The following is a 26,224-nucleotide window of genomic DNA, read 5'->3' as shown; positions in this document are numbered from 1 at the left end:
ACATCTCCCAAGAGCCACAGACAGTGTTGTATGCATGAGATCTTAGTTTGCAGAGCGGTGCAAAATAGTAAACCTATGTTCTGAAAACATGAATCCTGCCTCAGGACAGGTCTGTTTTGTGTGGTGTACAATGAACACATAGGTTAGTGGCTGAATAATACAGAAATCTCTCTGATCATAAATACCTGGATAAAGTGAAATAAAACAGGATTTGCATAGAAGTTTTAAAGGGACAGCGAAACATTTTTTCTACTTACAGAAAGAAGGAAGTTGAAGGTAGCGAGCAAGCTGTTCCTGTAGACTTACAGTCATAGCACTAACACTAGTTAGCAATGGCTCCAGAAACTACCTTCAACTTCCTTCAAACTGCACACAGAGACATTCAAATTGTATCCATAAGATCATCGGACTCTGGGTAAGTAGAAAAAAAGGGCTTAAATGTCAAAGCAATAGTCTAAGGCTGAAGAGATGAACATGCATATCACTTACACTATTCAAATAACAATGTTACAAAAACACATTTTAACTTTTTATTACATTTAAAATGTTTGAGTTTCTCTATATGCCGTCTACAAGCTGGCCAGGTAAGAAGACAGTGCACCATTTTTAACTTAACTATACAGACAAGAACTTATAGGAAAGGCACAATCATAAGCTTGTTGTGAGTATCAATGATGTGTCCTCAAGGAATCCACTCCTGTCATCAGCACACAAACATGGGACAAAATGTATTTTGTTACCCAAACTTTTTATTTTGCTGCAAAAAGATCGCCACTGCCTCAATGCTTGATTTTTCAAAACCAGACTGTGCTCTCTGAAAATAGAAATCTCTTTCCGGTAGGTAAAATGGCCAAGCCACTTAAAACAAGAGGAGATGCACTCTAACCTTTGTTCAGTCTATCACATCAACCTCTCCATGTGAAAACTTCCTCTGTATCTCACCCAGACAGCTTCCCAGGATGTATTTGTTCAAGAAAACAATTCCGCATATTTTCTTCCTCTACATTCTGACTACAGACTAAACATACTTAAGACAATTGTGAAATTGTGTGGCAGAATGGTACTGTAGGCACTGTATGGTAAGCACTGTTCCTGGATACTGATACAACTAACCTTCACTAATGTTAACTCAAGTGCAGTGTCAATCTTTTAAATAAATCCTTCATTGATGAAAATAAAAGCTTTGGGTCAGAAAAATACCTTTTTAATTCCAACTTTAGTAAGGTCACTGCTTGTTTTTGAGTCATATTTTTCCCCGCTTTGTTTCCTGTTAAGACTGGCTCACTGCCTATTTCCCAATATTCACACTACTTAGTATGCATGGCCAAAACATCACGTCATATTACATAATGCATGAGTTTGGGCATTGGGACACAACAGAGTTGGAGTGTCCTCCACTGGTGTTTCTTTGGCTCGTCCTTAGTCCGCGTCGTGGTTGTAGAGGATGTCAGCGACCTCGTTCTTCCTGTGAGCGGGAGGCACCAGGTGCTGAGGTAGCTCGGTGGGCAGCTCGTACCCCTCCAGCTTCACCTTGATCAGGTGCTGTGCCAGGGCAAACTCCTCGTCATCCAGCATGCCGTCTTTATCACAGTCCGCCAGCTTCCAGATCTTCCCCAGGACTGTGTTGGGCAGACGGGAGCTCATCATCTCCTTCTTGGCGTTGACTCCACTAATTTTCCCGTTGATGGGATTCAAGGAGTAGAAGATCTCGTCGTACTTGTGCTTGTCATGGCTCACGATCCAGTCGTCACAGTCAGACCCGGCGCTGATGCCCTCTCCGTAGCCCTGGCCGAAGGGCCCATCCTGGGAGCCCTCAAAGGCCCCGCCGCTCACCAGGGCTGGTGGCGCCTTGCTCTCCTCGTCGCGGATCATGGTCATCAGGCCGGAGATCTTGTTGGCCAGCATCTTGTCCACAGACTCGATCAGCTTCATCTTCAGGGAGGGGAACTTGCTGAAGTCATAGTGCTGGAGCTGCTCCTGTAAAAACAAAAAAGACACAAAGAACGTTCAGAGATCAATGTAATTTGTTGCGGCACAAAATCACACATTACAGGCTTCCTACATACAACCAATAAGTAGGGTGCAGGTAAGATCTTAAACCATACAAAGACTCTTGGCAATAGATATATTGACCCAGAGAGACTTGGGCAAAAGACCTGATCGGTCAAAAGACCAATTAGTGGAAAATGATGGGGAATTTGGCTGCCTGTGTCTAATGGACCCTAAAATCATATCAGGGTTAAGATTACGGTGGGATGACCAAAGGGTATGTTACGGTTACATTTCATTGTTTGACTGTTTCTGATTGACAGGTCTCTGAGGTGCTGTGTAGAACATTTTGTTAAGTAAATCTCCCATGACTAAAATGCAGAGGAATTTGAGACTACGGCGGGTGGTCCCTCTCCTCAACACACAATAACAGGACCGGGCATAACACTGCTCCTCTGGGACCCATACATACCAGAACATGCTCAATGTGGAGCATTCTCTCTAGACAATGTCTCATAACCAGCTGCAATGCTCTCACGTCCAAGTGTTGTGATGATTCTCTAGGTTCAACGAGTTGAGCTACTCCCTTCCAAATCCAAAGGCAGGCTCAGTCTACCTCTAAGGCCTAGCTCTCTATCTTCTGTGTAGCTGACAGAAAACAGCTGCATTCACAAAGAGCTGGGGAGGTGCTAGGGGTGTGGCCGTCTCTCGCTTTCAACTGGATGGCAATGATGACATTCTGATTCATTGTTGATGATCTGCCCCTTTACTTGAATCGACACGTACTGTCTCACAACTCCCTTGAGGTGTTCAAGATAACTAAACTGATTAGGGGTAAATATTTGACAATACTCTGCATTTTCAGATGAGCCATTGAGTTGCACCTAGATGATAACCTATGATGCGTCCCAAATGGCACGCTATTCCCTTCATAGTGCACTACTTTTGACTAAGGCACAGATAGAGCTGGTCAAAAGTAGTGCACTATATAGGAAATAAGGTGCCATTTGGGACACACCCGCATTCATTACTCTCAGGAGCCATGGTATAACCCAGCTGACCTGCATCTTGACGACGTTGGGGAAGTCTCCAGCGGATATGTGGTGCTCTCTCTGCAGTATGGTGTAGATCTCAGGAAGTCGCAGGATCAGTTCCTCCTTCTTCTTCTCCTTCCCAAACAACGACGGCATCTCTTTCTTCAGGTAGCTGATGATGTAAGCATGCACCTATGAGAGAGAGAGAGGTAAAGTATTAGTAGGTTTTAGCATGAACCACTTGTCTTTTGAATTCATTTGCAGATTTCAGCTTTCCACATATTCAAATAAGTTCCTATTACACTGTAGGTATGGGGTCATGCTGCTGTCGAGCAAACTTTGTCTACATGTGTGGTTCCCTTCCTCCATGCTTGATATTTTCATCTGATTTCATAATGAGACTTGCACAGTATGTGTGAACTGAAATTGTATGAGGGGAAATGACAAGGTGGGTTAAAACTAGAACACTTCGGAAAGAAGCTGATTGCATTCATTCAGCAGGGTCCTTCAACCTCTCCAAGCATTGTTGGACCAGCAGGGTTATCAATGTGTTCGCAAGTGCGACTCCACCTTTTAAGATGTCCTTGCCAGGGGAACATTCACACCAGTGTTTACACTAACATGTCCTCAATAAAGGGAAGGAAGTTCGCTCCAGGGGACAAGGTAAGGTTTTGCCTTTAGTTCCCATATGATGTTTATTCCTCTTGGAAGCAGTCAGGCATTGTGGGATGGACAAACAGATGGACAAAGACAGACAAGTTTGGCGTAAACATGGCAGACAGACTGGCAGGGACAGGGTGGGAGAGGTTGAGAGGGTGTGTAAGCAGGGTCTTAGTTTTTGGTTAGGACATCATACATTCCCCACTGACCAGGGAAAGGGGCAACCGAAAATGACAGGGCCAACCTGGGGGTACAGAGTGCTTTACTACATCACATGGTCTCACACACTCTCAGCATAGAAGGAAGGAATACAGAGAGCTGCCGGATTCCTGTTTTTGTTTATTTGTTTATTTAGATCCTTGTTAGCTTTTGCAGAAGCAGCTGATTAGGCAGGGCAGAAAGCACAGGATTTGGCAGGGCAGAAAGCACAGGGTTTGGCAGGGCAGAGTGGGGAGAACAGTAAGCGTTACCGTAGCAGCTTATTACCTTAGCAAGTCGAGCCCGTTTGATGAGGTCATTGAGTTTGCGTAAGGCAGCATTCCGAGGCAGGCCCTGAATGTCCTTGAAGAGGTCTTGCGTCTCTGCCTCAAAGAGCCTACGGTTTTCTGTGTTCCGCAGGGGTTTGGCCCAGAACGAGCCCAGGTAGACCCTCACCACCTCGGGTGTGTTGATCACCTTCCCCAGGGACCACATCAGAGCTCCGTAGACCCTCATCAGCTGCTGGCTGTCTACCTGGTCAGCCTTGTTCAGCACCACGCGGATCTTGTCGTCCTGGCCACGGAAGGCCTTGATGGCCTCAGAGAACTCGTCTGATATGTCCAGTTTGTGGGCGTCAAAGAGGAGGATGATGCGGTCCACACGCTCCCCGAACCATCGCAGCACCTCTGAGAAATCATAGCCTGTTGAGTGAAAAAAATGATTTAAAAAAAATAAAATACAATCATGATGCTCAGCCAACATTGAAGAAGTATCACTCTCGATAAACATCAATTATAACTGATATAGCTGTACTGCTATTGTTTATAGTCTTTTGTCTGCAGAACACCTGATTTCCAATCTATTGGAATGTGACGATTTCCTGCACTTGAAAACATAGATGGAACAAACAAATAACCAAACACAAATCCAACACCTAGTCCGATTTTTATACATCCTCTAACTAAGATCTCTACAGTGGCCCAAGGGTGAAAGCACCATCTTAAAAGGGATAGTGCGAGATTTTGTCAATTAAGCTCTTTTTCTACTTCTATGAGTCAGATGAACTCATAGATACCAATTGTATGTCTCCACTACCATTTTTATGTCTCTGCAGCTATGCTAGCTGTTCCGGTAGACTTCCAGTCATTGGGCTAAATGCTAGTTAGCACTTGCTCGCGAAACTACCTTCAACTTCTTTCATACCGGACACTGAGCCATACAAATAGTATCCACGAGTTAATCTGACTGGGTAAGTAGAAAAAGAGCGCACCGTCTCTTGAAAGTCAACACTAATGTTTATACAACAGCCAACAGCCAACCAGTGACTACACTCTGGGCCTCCTGAAATAGAATGAGGGTTGACATATGAATGACAGATATATCCTTTATGTTCCTGTAGACAAAATACACCCTATCGAGGTTCAAACACTAGCCTACAGGTACAGCTAAAAAAAAAAAAAAGGTGCAGGTGGCAGCTGTGGCACTCCGTTCCTAAATGAACCATGTCAGGTTGTAATGAAAACAGGTCCACAAAGACAGACACCTAGATCGTCTGGTAGATTTCAGGAGGCGTATCATGTGTTGGCCCATTGACAAGTATTGTAGACGGTCGCCAGTAAAAAAAAAAAAAAAAAAAAAAGTGTGCATACATGCATGTGCAAAGGACATTACAATCAAATGATTGCCTGGAAGACGAGGCATATTGTGATTTTCTTGAATGAGCAATAATCCTCAAATAAATTGTGCTTCAATTTCAAAAGGAAAATGTAAAGTTGCCTTCGAGCAGCAATTCAATTTCCCTTTAATGGTGTGTTGCTAACACAAACAAATGGCATGGATTACAAGGCTATAAAAAAATGAGAGCAGCCTAAAAAAAGGGCCAAGCCATTTAGGAGGAGTTCTGAGAGAGGATAGTGTGAGAACTGTCAATGCTGTAATGATGTGAGAGAGTACTCCGAGGACATCGGTATAGACAGACATTCATGAAACAAACTTAAATCTGTATGACTAATTTGAATCAATTGGAACTTGGAAATATATCAATAGCACTTCTTATTCTGATAACTACTCCGAGTTCACCAAGTCCAGTAATCATGAATGACTTCATTTGGCCATGATGTCTTTGTCATATTCAAAAACGCCCACTCTGATTTTGAGGAGTGGGCCTTTAAAAATGTACAATATAATTCAACATGAAAACTACCGATGTCGTGATGCAATGATGAGTCATTGAAAGAATGTTTACATGGCTAGAGCTTGAGGAATGCAACCTCAGCTGTACACAGAGAGCAACCAACAACAGATGTAAAAGAACGCCCATATCTCCATGGTATTTGTCCCAAATGGCACCCTGTTTGCTACATTGTGCTATTGACCAAAGCACTATGGACCCTGGTCAAAAGTAGTGCACTACATACAGTTGAAGTCAGAAGATAACATACACCTTAGCCAAATGCATTTAAACTCCGTTTTTCACAATTCCAAACATTTAATCCTAGTAAAAATTCCCTATCTTAGGTCAGTTAGGATCACCACTTTATTTTAAGAATGTGAAATGTCAGAATAGAGAGAATTATTTATTTCAGCTTTTATTTCTTTCATCACATTCCCAGAAGTTTACATACACTCAATTAGTATTTGGTAGCATTGCCTTTAAATTGTTTAACTTGGGTCAAACGTTTTGGGTAGCCTTCCACAAGCTTCCCACAATGAGTTGGTTGAATTTTGGCCCATTCCTCCTGACAAAGCTGGAGTAACTGAGTCAGGTTTGCAGGCCTCCTTGCTCGCACACGCCTTTTCAGTTCTGCCCACACATTTTCTATAGGATTGAGGTCAGGGCTTTGTGATGGCCACTCCAATAGCTTGACTTTGTTGTCCTTAAGCCATTTTGCCACAATTTTGGAAGTATGCTTGGAGTCATTGTCCATTTGTTAGACCCATTTGCTACCAAGCTTTAACTTCCGGACTGATGTCTTGAGATGTTGCTTCAATATATCCACATCATTTTCTTTCCTCATGATGCCATCTATCAGGCCTTCATGGTTGAAATGCTGCAAAGAAACCACTACTAAAGGACACCAATAAGAAGAAGAGACTTGCTTGTAGAATGTAGAAATACTAACCTTTGACTGGTAATGTTTTTCGTCAAAAATAATATCCCAGTATATAACTGTAGTGATCCCCCATCACTATTATGCATTGTAAGTATCGTTTTTCTTTTAAGCTTTTTAAATCTGAAACCTTGTGCTTTTTCAAAGAGGAAAAGAAAGCGAGAACTGTGGGCAGAACACAAATCACCCTAATATCTAAAACAGGGTTGAGGTTACTATCGTTCCTTCAAGACAGAGGAAACTGGAGCTGGGCTGCTAATACCTGACACTTTCAGCTCCTCTATAAGTGTCACATTTCTTTGCCATCAGCATTGTGTCAATGTGATGTTTCTACCTGCTACACAAAGTGCATAGTTTTGAGAGCGGAGAGGAGCAGACTCTTGCAAGTACTCATTAAATAGTGGTTTTACTAAATGATCCTCTAGTTACACAAGTTGCTTTTGTTTACATTGTGAACCTAGATAGTCAATGTAGCTAGCTAGCGTCTTGACTTCAAAAATAACTAGTGATGTATAGTCGAGGACATGTGCTATTTCCTCTATAAACAAATTTACAACAGACTTTCAGCATGCTTATTGAGAAGGGTACTCAACATGTACTACACTAACACAAATGACTGATGATTGGTTGAAATAAATTGATAATAAGATTGTGAGAGCTGTATTGCTATATTTCAGTGCAGCCTTTGATATTATTGACCATAACCGGATGTTGATAAAACATTTATGGCTTTTCAACCTCAGACAGCTCTGAATCCACAATATGGCAATCTAAAAGAACTCAAGAGGGTTTTCTTTAATGGAAGCCTCTAATGTCAAACATGTAGGGTGTGGTGTACTGCAGGGCAGCTCTCTAGGCCCTCTATTTTTACCAATGACCTGCCACTGGCTTTAAACAAAGCCTGTGTGTCCATGTATATATTTGAATCGCAGCATACGTGTCAGCAACCACAGCTAATGAAGTCACTGAAACCCTTAACAAATAGTTGCAGTCTGTTTTGGAATGGGTGGCCAGTAATAAACTGGACCTGAACATCTCTAAAACTAAGAGCATTGAATTTGGTACAAATCATTCCCTAAGCTCTAGACCTCACCTGAATCTGGTAATGAATGGTGTGGCTGTTAAACAAGTTGAAGAGACTAAATGACTTGGTGTTACCCTAGATTGTAAACTATCACAGTAAAAACACAGATTCAAAGGTTGTAAAGATGTGGAGAAGTCTGTCCATAGTAAAGAGATGGTCTTCTTTTTTGACACCACAGTCCAAAAAGAAAGTCCTGTGGGCTCTAGTTTGTCTTATCTTGATTATTGTCCAGTCATGTGGTCAAGTGGTGCAAAGAAATAACTAGTTAAGCTGCAGCTGGCCCAGAATTGTAATCAAAGGGCTGATATAAATACTATGCATGCCAGTCTCTCTTGGCTAAGAGTTGAGGAGAGACTGACTGAATTACTTCTTTTATAAGGAACAATGTTTTGAAAATTCCAAATCGTTTGCCTAGTCAACTTACACACAGCTCTGACACACACACATCCCCCACTAGACATGCCACATGGGGTCTTTTCATGATCCCCAAATCCAGAACAAATTCAAGAAAGCATACAGAATTACATAGAGCCATTACTGCATGGAAACCCCATTTCATATTGCTCAAGGGGTGGCAGGTAGCGTAGTGGTTAGAGCGTTGGACTAGTAACCGAAAGGTTGCAAGATCGAATCTCCACGCTAACAAGGTTAAATTCTGTCATTCTGCCCCTGAACAAGGCAGTTAACCCACTGTTCCTAGGCCGTCATTGACAAAAGGAATTGGTTCTTAACTGCTTGCCTAGATAAATCAAGGTAAAAAAAAAAAGATCAAACCTGCTTTAAAAAAACAGATAAAGCAACTAGGGCTGACCCCATTTAACCCACTGGTCGATTGTTTGGACGACCAACATTTCTTTAGTCAAGCAGTCACACACACATGGTTAAAAAAATAAATGGTGCAAAACTAATAAATCTAATATTAAAACAAAATGTGCATTCTTTCATGTTGATATTGTCGCTGTCCACGGATCTGAAGCAATCTTCAGTGTGCCATAGAATTGGTGCCTTTCCCTATGTTGCTGTGTGCATAATAGCAAAGTTAACCAGCATATTGGGATTGAGAACAATGCGACGGAGGCAGCTGCAGCAGAGACAAGGAAACAGCCCTTGCCTTAGCCTAATTGTCTGAGAAAATTGAGGTGAGAGGAAACCAACTTAATTACAGCTGAAGTCGGAAGTTTACATACACCTTAGCCCAATACATTTAAACTCACAATTCCTGACATTCAACACTAGTAAAAACTCCCTGTTTTAGGTCAGTTAGGATCACCACTTTATTTTAAGAATGTGAAATGTCAGAATAATAGTAGAGAGTGATTTCAGCTTTTATTTCTTTCATCACATTCCCAGTGGGTCAGAAGTTTACATACACTCAATTAGTATTTGGTAGCATTGCCTTTAAGTTGTTTAACTTGGGTCAAACGTTTTGGGTAGCCTTCCACAAGCTTCTCACAATAAGTTGGGGGAATTTTGGCCCATTCCTCCTGACAGAGCTGGTGTAACTGAGTCAGGTTTGTAGGCCTCCTTGCTCGCACACGCTTTTCAGTTCTGCCCACACATTTTATATAGGTTTGAGGTCAGGGCTTTGTGATGCCTTGATACCTTGACTTTGGTTGTCCTTAAGCCATTTGGCCAGAATTTTGGAAGTATGCTTGGGGTCATTGTCCATTTGGAAGACCCATTTGCAGCCAAGCTTTAACTTCCTGACTGATGTCTTGAGATGTTGCTTAAATATATCCACATCATTTTCTTTCCTCATGATGCCATCTATTTTGTGAAGTGCACAAGTCCCTCCTGCAGCAAAGGACCCCCACAACATGATGATGCTGCCACCCCCGTGCTTCACGGTTGGGATGGTGTTCTTCAGCTTGCAAGCCTACCCCTTTATCTTCCAAACATAACGGTTCTATTTTTGTTTCATCAGACCAAAGGACATTTCTCCAAAAAGTACAATATTCGTCCCCATGTGCAGTTTCAAACTGTAGTATGGCTTTTTTATGGCGGTTTTGGAGCAGTGGCTTCTTCCTTGCTGAGCGGCCTTTCAGGTTATGTCGATATAGGACTCGTTTTACTGTGGATATAGATACTTTTGTACCTGTTTCCTCCAGCATCTTCACAAGGTCCTTTGCTGTTGTTCTGGGATTGATTTGCACTTTTCGCACCAAAGTACATTCATCTCTAGGAGACAGAATGCGTCTCCTTCCTGAGTGGTATGCAGGCTGCGTGGTCCCATGGTGTTCATACTTGCGTACTATTGTTTGTACAGATGAAGGCAGGCCTTGAAATACATCCACAGGTACACCACCAATTGACTCTTATAGTGCCTATAAGAACATCCAATAGTCAAAGGAATATGAAATACAAAATGGTATAGAGAGAAATAGTCCTATAATAACTACAAACTAAAACTTCTTAACTGGGAATATTGAAGACTCATGTTAAGGAACCACCAGCTTTCATATGTTCTCATGTTCTGAGCAAGGAACTTAAAATGTTAGCTTTTTTACATGGCACATATTGCACTTTTACTTTCTTCTCCAACACTGTGTTTTTGCATTATTTAAACCAAATTGAACATGTTTCATTATTTATTTGAGACTAAATAGATTTTTATTTATGTATTATATTAAGTTAAAATAAGTGTTCATTTAGTATTGTTGTAATTGTCATTATTACATATATATATATATATATATATAAAAATCGGCATCGGATTCTTCGGTCCTCCAATAAATCGGTATCGGCGTTGAAAAATCATAAAATCGGTCGACCTCTAATCTGTTCTATGAGAACATTTCTGAATGGTACTCTGAAATATCCATTTTAACTACCAAATACTTTGATCTTCGGGGAAACGCAACTAGAGAGACTCTGATGAACGCTCCAGCAGATGGACCGGATTCCAACAGAGAAGACAACAATGACATTCGGGCGTAAATATATACTTGCAATTATTCTCGAATGAGCAGCCATTCATGTGCGAAGGATAAGCATTTCAATGTATATAATTATCGACTGTGTGTAATGAATCCATTTGTCTTTCTCGCTCTCTCTCAGTCCCACCCCTTTCCCTTTGTCCACCAAGCCGTCATATCGGCTTAGCCCACTAGGGACTCTTTCCCATCATTGTTAGTAACCAATATCTATGGTTTGCTTATGTATTTCTGTGATTTATTTATTGACTAACTAAACATTGAGACAATTGGTGTATGGATGATTCATAAGAGGCTGGGTTTGTGCAGATAACCAACAATTTACGATATTCAGATGAGACTGATGAAGGTAATAATAACAATAATTCATTAATAGAAGACTAATTGATCAGATATTAAAATACCTGAAGAGTTATATTCGGAAAATTATACCTTTGTAATCTGAACATTTTCCGTGGTGCCCCGACATCCTAGTTAATTCAATTTACATGATTAGTTTAATCACAGAATAATAGAGAATTTATTTCATAAAATAACAGTCTTCACATTTAATGATACTATGATACTCAACAACCGCATCCATTTTGTTTTAACCAATCTATTGATGTGATTATGATAGGCCATAGGGCAAGACTATTGGTCACATGCATGCGATGCTTACATGTTTCACGTAAAGAGAGCAAGGGTTGAGGAAATAGGGAATGTCTTTCTTAAACAAAGTGATTTCGGTAACAGAACTTTTCAGTCACAAACAAGAAAGATACTAAAATGGCTGTAATTATGTTACAGCTTCAGCACGGACAGTGTGATAAAAACTTGCTGTGCTGTGGTGCCTTTTCACCGCAGCAGGGAGGAGAGCCACAACTTGCGCCAGTCACACAGGCACTCGCTGTCATTTCTTTTAACACAGTGTGACCATCGGGCTCTTTTTTGAGTAATTTACATGTCTTCATTATTTAAAACAGTGTGCTTAAAGCATCACACAAGCTCAGTGGATATGCAGTTGATTTTATTTTGTCTATATATGGAAAAATAAGTAAAAACATTTCCACCAATCGATTGGTTGAAACAGGACGAATCTAAGTCGACCAAGATTTAATTTAGTCGGGGACAGCCCTAAAAGCAACACCTCACAGCAGAACAGCTCTCCCCTACCTGACCTAGATATTTTGTGTCTGTATTAATATGTAGGCTGTGTGTGTGTCATTTTTACATTTATGTACTTCTGTCCTTGAGCTGTTCTTGTCTATTAATGTTCTGTATTGTCATGTTTCCTGTTTTGTGTGGACCCCAGGAAGAGTAGCTGCTGCTTTCGCAACAGCTAATGGATATCCTAATAAAATAAGCAGTCAAAATCAAGTTTTTTTCACAATTTCAATTCACAAGATAGAACGAATGCAGGCATCAAGAACTGAACCTCTGCGATTCTTGAGCTTGGATGCTGTAATTGGATGCGACGCAACACGAGCGCAACATGAGCAGTAGAGCAACTTTCATTGATTTTTTAAAGGAAGCATTCCCTCAACGGCTGATGTCTGACTGCAACACCAGTTGCCCAATGGTTGCAGTGTAGCAGGGTCGTAAGACTTACTTCAGTATGACTTCATATCTCAGGGTCTCCAGTGGAGGCTTGGAAAGCCAATGTTGGATTCTAATTATGGAGAAAACATAACTATGGCACTGGAGGCATTGCATCATGTTGTGATATTATCAGATGTAATATTGGTACAATTAGGACAAACAGCTGGCATAGAGTGACCTATCCGTTGACAACAACTACACAACACACTTAACACAGCTCTGACACTTTAAAATCACACTTGATAGCTACCCATTTACCATTAGTTTATCAAATTAGTGCACTTTAGAATACAAAGCCAGTATGTGAAATATCTACACCTGTGAAATGTATTCAAACAAGCATAGACTTGTTAAATTGATTCATCATAAACAAAATAACTATTATTTCTTAAAGCAAAGTACTACCAAGTTGGGTAGTTTGATTGATAAAGGCCTTCCTCTTGTATCAAGCAATGTCACATCTCAGCTCGATAGCTAGCTACTGACCTCGGCTAATGCGTTGCTTCTCTCCAGACAGGATTCCTGGTGTGTCAATAATACTAATACCCCGGAGGACCTGGTTAGGGATCTGGGAACAGATTAACCTACAGGAGAAGAGAAAACACAATACATGTTACAGACATGAATTGAAGAGCAGCTCCAGAAAAAAACCCTGCTAAACTCATGTTGTCAAAACATACTCAGGATGTTTTCTTCCTCTTTTTTTTACCCCATCTTTTCCCATTTCTAAGCTGGTATGTTTCTGCTTTGGAAGGGCAGTGATTCAGCCATTCAGATCAGATCACGTGTGATGGTAACAGAGATAGCATTAGTGATAGCCGTAAATCTGGCTTGTTGGCAGATTCAGGCCAACACTGGTGATGTGAAGCCCCGCCTTATCTCAGCTCACTGGTCACCATAGCAGCACCCACTCGTAGCACGCGCTCCAGCAGGTATATCTCACTGGTCACTCCCAAAGCCAATTCCTCCTTTGGTCGTCTTTCCTTCCAGTTCTCTGCTGCCAATGACTGGAACGAACTGCAAAAATCTCTGAAGCTGGAGACTCATATCTCCCCCACTAGCTTTAAGCACCAGCTGTCAGAGCAGCTCACAGATCACTGCACCTGTACATAGCCCATCTGTAAACAGCCCATCCATCTACCTACCTCATCACCATACTGTATTTATCTTGCTCCTTTGCACCCCAGTATCTCTACTTGCACATCTACCATTCCAGTATTTAATTGCTATATTGTAATTACTTCGCCACCATGGCCTATTTATTATCTTATCTTACCTCATTTGCACTCAGTGTATATAGACTTTTTGTTTTCTATTGTTCTACTGTATTATTGACTGTATGTTTTGTTTATTCCATGTGTAACTCTGTGTTGTTGTATGTGTCGAATTGCTATGCTTCATCTTGGCCAGGTCGCAGTTGTAAATGAGAACTTGTTCTCAACTAGCCTACCTGGTTAAATAAATAAAAAAAAGTATATTATTTTTGTCTGGGCACTTGGGCAGGAAGGATTCAACTGCAAAAATAAAAACATGATGTAGGCCTAGTATGCAACCATTACGCCTTCTTAAGAGCTATAAATTCCACTATGTAAAATAACTGAGTTTGGGGGGGGGGGAGCATACTCCAAGTGACATCTTGTGTGACGCACATTAACGTCCACTGGAAACAATGTGCATTGTCAGAAGTTCCTCTGGAAAGGAGATGTCCTCTGTCCTGTCAGGAATGTCTTTGACCTTAACTTGGCCAAATGTCATATAAGTACTTAACCATTTCCCATGGATTACAAATATCTGGAAATAGAAAACATGCTTCAGACAAGTGTCGTTTGGCTAAAATTAAAGCTAAAAGAACCTCTTGACTGAGCCAACAACAGATTTCCAAGATATTGTAGTTGTAGCACACACTAAATGAAAAGTGACAGTCACTTCCCTCTCCTAACTGTTTTCGGAAAAAATGACAGCTATGCCAAAAGGGCTGGGCTGACAGGAAGAAATGGGACGACAATACCAAAATAAATCGCTAACTTCTGCTTTTTTAGAACATGATTACCACAGGGAGAGAAAAGCCAAATCTTTTTTTGTTTGTTTGCACTGCAGGAATGCAGGATTGGACAAATGTACTCAACAAAACATGTTTAGAATGTGAAAAAAATTACATTTCAAATATGTTTTCTCGTTGCACAAGAATGACTTATACAGGATGTTATAATGAACAGGGACCCCCATGTCACTAATGTCTGATTTATTAGGACAAAGTGAGAGAGGGAGGTAAACGTAGAGAAGATAATAGACCATGGGGCAGTGGGAGGTGGTGTCTGGTTGTAATCAATCCTCATATCAAAGAAAATGTGTTCACCTTGAGTTATCAGCTAGGGGGGCTGTTAGCAATTCCACATATCTCTGCTCAAAGCCTCTCCCAAGGCTCAGCTGCCTATTTATGTAATGGAAAGTTCCACATGCCACAGCATTTCAGTAATAATTGTCACTATGTGGAGTTGCTCTTATACCCACAGATCCTTCAAATGAAAGTAATGTAATTCTATGCTTATACCTGTGTAGTACTTGTTACAATATTGTTGTTACATAATGTAATAGCTTGTAACAGCTTTGTGAAAGCAACTTAAAAAACGGCTGCCCCTAAATCCAGCCCGCGAGACATTTTAAACAAATATTTAAAGACATTATTTTACAAATTCTTTTCTCCCCAATTAGTAGTTATAGTCTTGTCCCATCGCTGCAACTCCTGTACGGACTCGGGAGAGGCGAAGGTCGAGAGCTGTGCATCCTCTGAAACACGATCCAGCCAAGCCGCACTACTTCTTGACACAATGTCTGCTTAACCCGGAAGCCAGCTGCACCAATGTGTCGGAGGAAACACCGTACACCTGGCGACCGTGTCAGCATGCATGCGCCCGGCCCGCCCCAGGAGTCGCTAGAGCGCGATGGGACAAGGAAATCTCGGCCAGCCAAACCCTCTACTAACCCGGACGACGCTGGGCCAAATTGTGCGCCGCGTCATGGGTCTCCCAGTCACGGCCAGCTGTGACACAGCCTGGGATCGAACCCGGGTCTGTAGTGAAGCCTCATGCACTGAAATGCAGTGCCTTAGACCGCTGCGCCACTCGGGAGGCCCCCACAAATTGATTTTAACAAACAATTGGTCCCCGAAAAAATGCGCCCCTCCGTTGAATTTCAAAATCCCGATGTGGCCCTCGAGCCAAAAAGTTTGCCCACCCCTGAACTAATCTCTTTGAAAAAGGCCTGTCACATCGATATGAGTCAGCAACATATATTCTAGTGTCAAAATTGTCTACAAAGTGTAAATAGGAATTTGTCGTCATAAATTCAGAGTTTTAAACCTGAATGCGTCACAAGTAAATGAAGGTTGGGTTTAGATTACAATGTCAATAATTCATGCCCCCTTTTGCTAAACTACACGTGCAAAATCACCCCTCCACCCACTTTGCCCCCCTTCATTAAATGGGGCTTCGTTGATTCGTCTCACCCAACGGGTTCAAAGGATCATGGCCATTGAGACTGAAAAGCCCTATATGGAATGACCATGCCTCTGGCTCGGCAATGCATGCTTCCAGCAGGATGCACAGCCAACTATGGTTTGCATGCCCTGCTGAAGGACCCTACCGTACGGAATACGTGGTTGGAGTTTGTTGGTCCCCAATGGTCACTAGTACAGCTACCCAGCTAGCTGGCTAATGTTAGCCTACCTCAATACAACTCGGAGTTGGCTTGAAAACAAGATAACCTTACAGAAGTAGGCAAATAATTAGTAGGAAAACCTTTTGTCATGATTGTGATGTCGCCAGATTGACTTAAGATGCAGTAGCTATAACTTTAGCCAGCTAACTAAGATTGAGGGGACCAGCGTATATTAGCTAGCTAACAGTAATAGCAACAGATATTTGCCTACTTGAGCAATGTCATTCCATTAGTTATTTTTACAGTCAAATAAGCCTACAATGTGCAACCCATGTCTAGGGCACAAATAAATATTGGATGCAGCTAGGGTGGTAGTAGCTAACTCATGTGTTTATTTTATTTTACTAGGCAAGTCAGTTAAAAACAAATGTTTTATTTACAATGACGGCCTACCGGGGAAAAGTGGGTTAACTGCCTTGTTCAGGGTCAGCTCGGGGATTCGATCCAGCAACCTTTCGGTTACTGGCCCAACGCTTTAACCACTACCTGCCGCTCCGTGTGACTACAACAGTGTTCGAACTAGCAGCAACAAACTCAAACCAACCCAGGGCCATAACAAAACATGTCACAGTTGGTTGCATACTGTAACGGCGTCACCGCCTGAATCCAATTTGGAGCCAGTCAGTCTACATCGGTAAAGCATAGAATTAGCTTCCAAACGAGATCACGTTATTTCTCTAACTATGTGCATAAGTGAGGGATGATCACGATCGTTGACCCTGTTTTTCTGTTAGACAAAGTGCAGTTGGGTGCCAGACTGATCCCCTGGTTATGAACGGATGCCAGGACCTACCAGAAGGAGCAAAGGTGGGTATATTAACATGTCCAGAAATATGATTGCAATTGTTTAGTGACCTCCAAAAATCATTTCATTCACTGTTCACTTGCTATTTTTACAGCTTGTCAGGGAAGACCTCAGAATAAATGTGCGTCATGAGACAATTACCCTTGTGACACCTCCTCCATTGTTGCCAAAATCTCCCTCGACTCTTATGAAAAGGACTCGCCATCATGAGGCCTCTGATAGTGACCAGAGTTACTGCCCTGATGACAAAGATGGCTCCATTAACAATGACAGGTAAGGTGTGTTGCGAATTGTAGTATAGAAAAATACCTGGCTTAATAAACTAGTAGGCTTATTCCCCAGCCAAGCAGTTATAACTAGTCGTCAATTTGGTCATGAAGTGCACTAGCAAAAAGCTTTGTCCTTTCTTTAGAAGAAAATGCAAATTACCACTCGGCCGTCAATTATATCACCCTGTCACAGGCCCTCCCAGTCAACACCACCTCATAAGATTGCATGCTGCAGCTGCTTTGAGAGATGTCCAGCTTGCAGCCAAACATGCAGCCTAGAGAAGACCAGCAAGGAGGCCCTCATCAGCATCATGCAGACATGCTCTCGCTTTGAGCATTCCTATGAATGGAACAGTCAGACACATGTTGGTAAGTATCCGGCCATCAACCTTCACCTGTCAGCGGCAACAGCGTTCACAGGCTCATCATTTGTACAAATACAGAAGGTAACCCACTTTATTATTTTGACACATTCGATAACTCAATTGTGAAACATAATTTATTTAAACTGATATTATTTGTTGCTTATTTTCTACTTCCTAGATCCATATAATGTCTAGGGCATAACTTAAACTGATCGCTGTATTCACTATTCCATTTCACATCATATGATATCTGAAGTGAAATAGAAAGGTGAACACAGCGGTCAGGTTGGTTGCACCAGGCTAATCATAACAACCATTGATAATGTAATCGTGTTTTTTGTGTGTGTGTGCAACCAGTATATTTGATGAGGGGCCAGGAGCTGATCTACGCTGCCATGCCCATCAATGTGGAGCTGGGAAAGACCTTACCTCCAGCCACCTCGTCTGCTCACCAACAGTTGTTGATGGGTAGACCAGAATTGGGTATGTTTAGTCTGACCTGTTCAAACTTCAACATAGTATGTTTGTTTGTCAGATACCACCTATCCTAACTGCCATTGGTAATAGAACAGTGACTATGTGTTCACAGAAACATTTATGGAGCCAGCACATGGAGACTTGCAAAATGATGTGATGAAGTCCAGACTGACAGACAGACTTGATACTGATGTCTCTGAATGAAGAGACCTGGAACTCGGCATTAAAAGTTTACTAGACAAATTTTACTTGTATTGTCTTTTTTTATTATTGAATTGAATGGCTTCAGTCAATATGGGGAGGGAGAAACCCTGTGTATTCTGCACCAGGATCAGGGAACTCCTGTTGTATACGAGACACTGCACAGGAAGGTATGACCAATAAATTGTTTGCCAAGTGTACCATTACCACCAGACAAAATGCAGATAGGCACAGTATCTGTATCAGCTGGGAATGCCAATGAAAGGTGCACATTGTTAGTTATATTAGCAGAACACTGCTTCTATGGTATTATGTAAAGTTTTGTTTATTCTACATGGACCTGTTACTACATTTAAAATTTAACAAAAAAAAGTTTAGAATATCTACATAAAATCAGCAATTGCATTCTTCTCATATTAATCTGTAGGCTACTGACCTATTTAAAGATTCTTCTGGCATCTCGCATACATTTGCCTATAGTTATTGAACTCAACCTGCAGGAGGTTTGTTTGTTGTGATTGAATGGTGGGAAACAGCTGAGAGCAAGGTTCTGACGATGGGTGTGTCTTGGTGGTGGCAAGGACACACCCAAAAAACACCCACATCAAACCACACCCCCAAACCAACTCACGTTTGGCTTCAGGCATGGCCGCAAGCATTTCTCGAGCAAGCCAAAAAACGAGGCCAAATCAGCGGGTGCAGTTCCCCTTTAATGTAAAGTGTTAGCAGTAATAAACCCCCCCCAAAAAACTGTCCACTTTACCTATTGAGGAAGGAGTTACCAAAGGCGTTGAGTTTACGGAAGGGTTTCTTGGGGTCGACCACCAGAGCGTTACCAGGGACAACCCCCTCGTTCTCCCCATACATGACAGCGATGAAGCCATCCGTTGTGGGCTCTGGGCCAATCCGCATGCCCGGGAAGTCCTGCTCCAGCAGGTACCTGGAACAGAACAGAGTAAGAGTAAATCACCACTGTGGACATTTATATTTTGAGATCAGCAAAACTTTACATCAATACAACACAGGACTTGGCATGATGGTTGATGAAGTAATATAACAGCAGTAATGATCATCTGACTCCAACATGATTACAAAGCTCTCTGACTGTTGACTGAAACATCTGCACAAACACCAGGCCAATGGCTACTATTACTAGGCCTTTCTGTTTAGGCAGAACCACTAAAGAATACTTGCATATGCAGATTTATGTGAATGCCACATGAGCAAATACCACATACTATACTACTATGGGAGTGCTAGGCCATCTGCCTAAAGTCGAAATAACACAGAGACGCCGTCAACGGCATCAAAATTTGCGTGCGAGGAAACTGTCAATTCACATACACAGCACAGCGTATGCCAACTTAATTGCCATGAGAATCCATAAGAAAAGAGTTGTATTTGATATGTTCACTATGTACCCCTTGTGAATTATTGTTGTGTGTTCCTTTTAACTCACCTTACATGTACTTATTTTTTTTTATCCCTTTTTTCTCCCCAATTTCGTGATATCCAAATTGGTAGTTACAGTCTTGTCCCGTCGCTGCAACTCTCGTACGGACTCGGGAGAGGCAAAGGTCAAGAGCCGTGCGTCCTCCGAAACACGACCCAGCCGAGCCACACTGCTTCTTGACACAATGCCCGCTTAACCCGGAAGCCAGCCGCACCAATGTTTTGGAGGAAACACCGTACACCTGGCGACCGTGTCTGCGTGCATGCACCCGGCCCGCCACAGGAGTCGCTAGAGCGCGATGGGAGAATGTCATCTCAGCCTGCCAAACCCTCTACTAACCCGGACGACTCTGGGCAAATTGTGCGCCGCCTCATGGGTCTCCCAGTCACGGCCAGTTGTGACACAACCTGGGATTGAACCCAGGTCTGTAGTGATGCCTCAAGCACTGCGATGCAGTGCCTTAGACCGCTGCACCACTCGGGAAGCCCCCGCAAATTGATTTTACCAAACAATTGGTCCCCTAAAAATGCGTCCCTCCATTGAATTTCAAAATCCCGACGTGGCCCTTGAGCCAAAAAAAGTTTGCCCAACCCTGCTCTAAGGCCAAGGGAGAGGAGTGTTGACCGGGTAGGGAGAGTAGGTGTGGAGGCCTGGAGGTCTATAGTTCCAGGGAGTAAGCTATACACTCTCAGGCCCAGGGAGAGGGCAGGCAGGCGGGCAGGGAGTGTACGGCTAGAGGACTGGAGTCAGAGGTCACTGGGGGACTGCCTGGGCCCCAGGGAGAAGGCCAAGTGAATAGGTGTGTGAGTGACACTGTTCTTCAGGGGAGCGGAGCAGGCAATTCATTGTGTAAAATTGTGTGAGATGAAGATGGACAAACAAAAGGTTGTGCTACATATAAGGCTAATCAGTGGATATACTGAAAGTAGTTATAAGTTATAAGGTCATAAGACAAAAGGTGCTATTGAAATGTAAATCTTTTACAAATTCTCATAAAATCTCATGACATGCAAATGAGCAAACAAAAGGGTGTGCAATGTCTAGGCCCACTGAGTGTATATTATGAACCTTGTTTGATGTGTGGGTCACATGACCAGGGCGCTATTGAATTTCAAAAATCACAATAAATAAATGTAAAATACTGTGAGATGTAAACCGGCAACAACAACAAAAAATGTGCGCAATGTGCGTCTATGCCATCGGGTTAGCTAGAACCAGTTTTTAAAGTTTTAGGAGTAATGATTAAAGAGCTATTGAAATTTTAAAAATGTGATTTGTCACTATGTTGACAGTCCCTAACAGCTGTTGGTGGACATAAGGAAAACTACAGGTGAATATCCAACCTGAATCTGTCTTTACCTCGGTGAACGTGAGGAGAGTTGTAGCTAGCAAACCCGAGCAGTTTAGAAAGAATTTAGCTATTCTCGTTCGTCTACATAACAGTATTCTCTTGAAAACGGGGTTCCTCGAGTTTCCCAGCCGTAGCCTGCCTAGGCTATATGCCTATGATCGAAATCAACACAGGTAACCTGCAATTGTTTTCAAATATGTAGCCTATTTGACTGATTATATTTGACCTTTATTTAACCAGGTAGGCAAGTTGAGAACAAGTTCTCATTTACAACTGCGACCTGGCCAAGATAAAGCAAAGCAGTTCGACACATACAACAACACAGAGTTACACATGGAATAAAACAAACATACAGTCAATAATACAGTAGAAAAATAAGTCTATATACAATGTGAGCAAATGAGGTGAGATAAGGGAGGTAAAGGCAATAAAAAGGCCATGGTGGCGAAGTAAATACAATATAGCAATTAAAACACTGGAATGGTAGATTTGACAGTAGATGAGTGTGCAAAGTAGAAATACTGGGGTGCAAAGGAGCAAAATAAATAAATAAATACAGGAGGGGAAGAGGTAGTTGTTTGGGCTATTTATAGATGGGCTATGTACAGGTGCAGTGATCTGTTAGCTGCTCTGACAGCTGGTGCTTAAAGCTAGTGAGGGAGATAAGTGTTTCCAGTTTCAGAGATTTTTGTAGTTCGTTCCAGTCATTGGCAGCAGAGAACTGGAAGGAGAGGCGGCCGAAGGAGGAATTGGCTTTGGGAGTGACAAGTGAGATATACTTGCTGGAACGCGTGCTACGGGTGGGTGCAGCTATGGTGACTAGCGAGTGGTGGGTAGTATATGGGGCTTTGGTGACAAAACGGATGGCACTGTGATAGACTGCATCCAATTTGTTGAGTAGGGTGTTGGAGGCTATTTTGTAAATGACATCACCAAAGTCGAGGATCGGTAAGATGGTCAGTTTTACGAGGGTATGTTTGGCAGCATGAGTGAAGGATGCTTTGTTGCGAAATAGGAAGCCAATTCTAGATTTAACTTTGGATTGGAGATGTTTTATGTGAGTCTGGAAGGAGAGTTTACAGTCTAACCAGACACTTAGAATATGTGGACAACTACAAATACCTAAATCAGAGCCGTCCAGAATAGTGATGCTGGACGGGTGGGCAGGTGCGAGCAGCGATCGGTTGAAGAACATGCGTTTAGTTTTACTTGTATTTAAGAGCAGTTGGAGGCCACGGAAGGAGAGTTGTATGGCATTGAAGCTACATCTTTTAAAGATTTTTATTTGAAGCTACATACATTTAAAAAATACATCTTTAGTCTAGCATAGGGAAGATCATAATTCCTCGAATTCCTTTTCTACAAAACGACCCACGCAATTTATCTGCTTATTTTACCAGCATTGCTCTGCATAGACACCAGAAAAATAGACGTGTTTTCTAATTTGACGCGCTATGACGCCGTAGATGCTCGCGTCCCATCTGTTCTCTCATTCGCTCCTGTGCATTCCAAATTCAGCGTGTACAAGCGTGTTAAAAAAAAAAAAAACTTTTCGTTTGATATGGGCTTAACTGGATGGCACATTTTCAACCCCCAAGACAAGACACTTCAAAGTCCGGCGGAGTGCTTGATATATGCCCCCCAAGAAAAAAGAAAAAAAACAGTAACATTGCAGGAAAAACAAAGTTCTGGCCATGCTATAGGTACTCAGCCCTTCCTGTGAGAGGATGACATTGTGTCAAAGGTCTTCAAACAGAGGAACGCCAGCTTGCCTTGGCCACATCCACTCAAAGGAGAAGACATGTCTTTAGGAGGACTGTTACTGGCTTTCTACCCTAGTCTAGTCCCATATCGTTGTGTGCAGTCTTGCCAACTCCTGTGGTCATTGTTCTGCCAAACACATCACGTTCAGCTTGACAACGACCATAGGAGTTGACAAGACAGCACAAACAGATCTAGGACCAGGCAATGATCAACTCCCCTGATTCATCATTACATTCCTTAGAATTGGGTGGGATTCTGTCTGATGGTACTGAGCGCTGCAAGAATGAAATCAGCTATTGTTTAGGAGCAGTACAAACACCAAGTAATTGTGTAGTCTGCTTAGGATAAGAAACTGTTTTCACTAAAGTAGATTTTTTTGTAACTTTTTTTATTTTTTTACTTGAAGGTCAAGTGATAAAGGGATTTGACTAAATTGAAACCATTTTTCTTCTTGTGTGCACATAATCTGCAATGTGAGATGATACCCCTGGGACAAAAAGGGGTGTGTTGACCTAATTCTCAGTATTGTGCATCTACTTTCAGCAGCGAGCCTACCAGAGGCTCCGTTCCTAAAGATAGTGAAGCTGCATGTCCCATCTTGATGCAGAACATGCCGTTCACAAAGCTACTAAACTGACAGTGTTCGCTCTAGGCCTGATAAGTCAAAAATAATGTGTTCAAAATTGCCATTGAAACTGAGAAGTTGGACTTTTATAATGGTTCTATTCTTTCTCACCTATTGCGGTTGGTTGTTCAGAGACCTGGAGTGCACAAAAGACTTAAGTTTCAATGGTCACCAGACATGTCATTGATATTAATGGCGGAAACTGAAAAGCAACCAATCAAGAACAGGCTGGTGGATTAACTTGTTCTCTCTAAGCAATGTTTCCCAACTCCAGTCCTTGAGTACACCCAACAGCACACATTTAATGTCACTACCTCGTGACATTTAAAAAAAAAAAACATATCTAAGAAGCAGTTAGCGTGGCACCTCCCCTGATCTAAGGACAAAGGGAAGTCTAATTCATGTTGTATTGAGTGTGAATATGGAATATTGGTAAAAAGAAAAATGTATAAACAAACCATCTATAACCTTAACATAATGTTAGACCATTTTCTAACGCTACACATTAGGTTGTTTCCTCATTTACATTTTGACATAAATTCATCCCCACACACATTTTGACAGCTCAACTTGTCAAAGTACTTGCCTAGGGATTATTTAACAACTCAATAATTTGACATGCAGGCCCTGTAGGTAAAATACAGTTGTCACAAAAAAAAATGAGGCTGCATAACTGTTGCAGATGCCTGGATGGACTACCTTATGAACGTCGTCTTCCCTGTAGAATACTGTCCAACCAGCAGAACCATTGGCTTGCTCTGAAAATCTGCTGCCTCCAACGCCGGAGAATGGAAATCATGAAAAAGGTACGTTTCTTCCAATGGTAATATTTTTTTTGTGTAAAGTTGTTGAAGACCCTCCGTCACAGTTTGGTACATCTCGCCGTCCTTGTTTCTGCCTCCTTGTTCATTATTCACCCAACTAAACATGATGCTGCTGTTCTTCTATGTTCCCAAACCAAGAACTAACGTTTGACTTCCTTATTTCCCACAGCTTTCAAGATTTGCGCAACGATCTACTTTGCATCCGAATATCTCACTTGTTACTTTCAATAAAATATGTTCTTCTTTGGCACCTGTATTCCACGGTTGTTTCCCAACGGATTACTGGTCGCTCACAGTAGCTCCTCTGCGCGGCGCAGTGGTTCAGTGTTGACTCTGCCTTACCTGAACGGCACCGCCCTTCCTGTAAATGACATATGGGCATGACTGAGAATTCAACAGCGAAAAATACTCTAGCATAGGGCTTCACAATCCTGGTCTTGGAGGGTAAAATCATTTCTGTTTTTTTGTTTCTACCTTGTAGTTAATTTTACTCACCTGGTGTCCCAGGACTGAATTAGTCCCAGATTAGAAGGAGATGATGAACACCAGAAATGTTTCGGCCCTCCGGGAGCTGGGAACTCCCTAAAAAAAAAAATCACACTTCGGTACAGCTTCGACCGGCAGTGACTTTTTGTATCAGGTTAGGAGAGCATTTTCGCTAAACCCTAACCTTATCTAATTACCCTTTCTCCTAACTTCGCTACGGAAAAAAAGTGCCGTGTTTTCACGGAATCTCATGATCAGGATTTGGCAGCCCTGCTCTACCCTAAGCAGGGAAATGTAGTTTTCCAAGTCTTCAATGCAAACTTGTTGGACAATACAGGAGTTTTATATTGTCACATTTTTACACACACAATTTAATCGATATTCAGTGACAATGACAATCAGACCTGGGTTAAACAAATACATGTGCATTTCATTATTTGTTATTTAAATACTTATTTTCTGTTTGAGTATTTTCAAATGATGTAGGCTGAATCAACTACTTCCTTTGGATGTATTCTAAAGTATTTTCATTATTTCAAATACCAAATAGACCCCTGTATCCACAAAGCATCTCAGAGTAGGAGTACTGATCGATTAAGTTGATCAATGAGATGCTTTGTGGATTATGGGCCCTGGGTTCACATGCATGGGAGTATTTCAATATTTGTATTTGAAAATACACTTGTCTGTGTATTTGAGTATTTTCAAATACTTGCCTATACTTTCCAAGTGTATTTCCAAATACATTCCAATAGTTAACTACTTGTATTTTCAAAGAAAAAATATCCAAATCCTTACTTCCAAATGTCTTCGAAGGTAAAATACTAAATAGTATTTCAACCCAGGTCTGATGAGAATACATGTACTACATACAGTATGTAGGCATCTACATTTATGTTGCTTAGATGCAAATATCATAAAGAAGTGTGGTATCATACAATATCTTCACATACTAACATGATTTATACAGTGAGCCCCAAAAGTATTGGGACAGTGACAGCGCTTTGGAATTGAAATTATACAATGACTAAGATTAAAGTGCAGACTGTCAGCTTTAATTTGAGGGTAATTTCATCCATATCAGGTGAACCGTTTAGAAGTTACAGCACTTTAAATAGTCCCCCTATTTTAGGGGACCAAAAGTATTGGGACAAACTCACTTATGTGTATCAAAGTTGTCAAAAGTTTAGTATTTGGTCACATTCCTAGGACGCAATGATTACATCAAACTTGTGTCACTACAAAGTTGTTGGATGCTTTTGCTGTTTGTTTTGGTTTTGTTTCAAGTTATTTTGTGC

At 41.7% G+C, this 26,224-nt stretch overlaps 1 protein-coding gene across 1 annotated transcript; it reads right to left on the bottom strand.

Moving 5' to 3' along the window:
• Positions 1-516: 516 nt before the first annotated feature.
• Positions 517-25,217, bottom strand: ehd4 (EH-domain containing 4). Its single transcript, XM_014192753.2, has 7 exons — positions 24,936-25,217; positions 24,316-24,801; positions 19,187-19,363; positions 13,076-13,173; positions 4,170-4,582; positions 3,051-3,215; positions 517-1,977 (listed from the first exon to the last, which is right to left on the bottom strand). The coding sequence occupies exons 2-7, from the start codon at positions 24,543-24,545 to the stop codon at positions 1,420-1,422; spliced, it is 1,641 nt and encodes a 546-aa protein (XP_014048228.1). The 5' UTR covers positions 24,546-24,801; positions 24,936-25,217; the 3' UTR covers positions 517-1,419.
• Positions 25,218-26,224: the final 1,007 nt, after the last annotated feature.

The sequence above is a fragment of the Salmo salar genome, chromosome ssa01 (genome assembly GCF_905237065.1).
Source record: "Salmo salar chromosome ssa01, Ssal_v3.1, whole genome shotgun sequence".
NCBI lineage: Eukaryota > Metazoa > Chordata > Actinopteri > Salmoniformes > Salmonidae > Salmo > Salmo salar.
This window is presented reverse-complemented; position numbering and strand designations above follow the sequence as displayed.

Bases quoted from the DNA above. Each gene is read 5' to 3' on its own strand.
- ehd4 (XM_014192753.2), bottom strand. From the start codon at position 24,545: ATGTTTAGTTGGGTGAATAATGAACAAGGAGGCAGAAACAAGGACGGC. The intron at 19,364-24,315 runs GTAGTCCATCCA...GTTCTGTTCCAG, and splicing joins GGGAAGACGACGTTCATAAG to GTACCTGCTGGAGCAGGACT. The intron at 1,978-3,050 runs GTCAGCTGGGTT...TTGTTTTTACAG, and splicing joins CCAACGTCGTCAAGATGCAG to GAGCAGCTCCAGCACTATGA.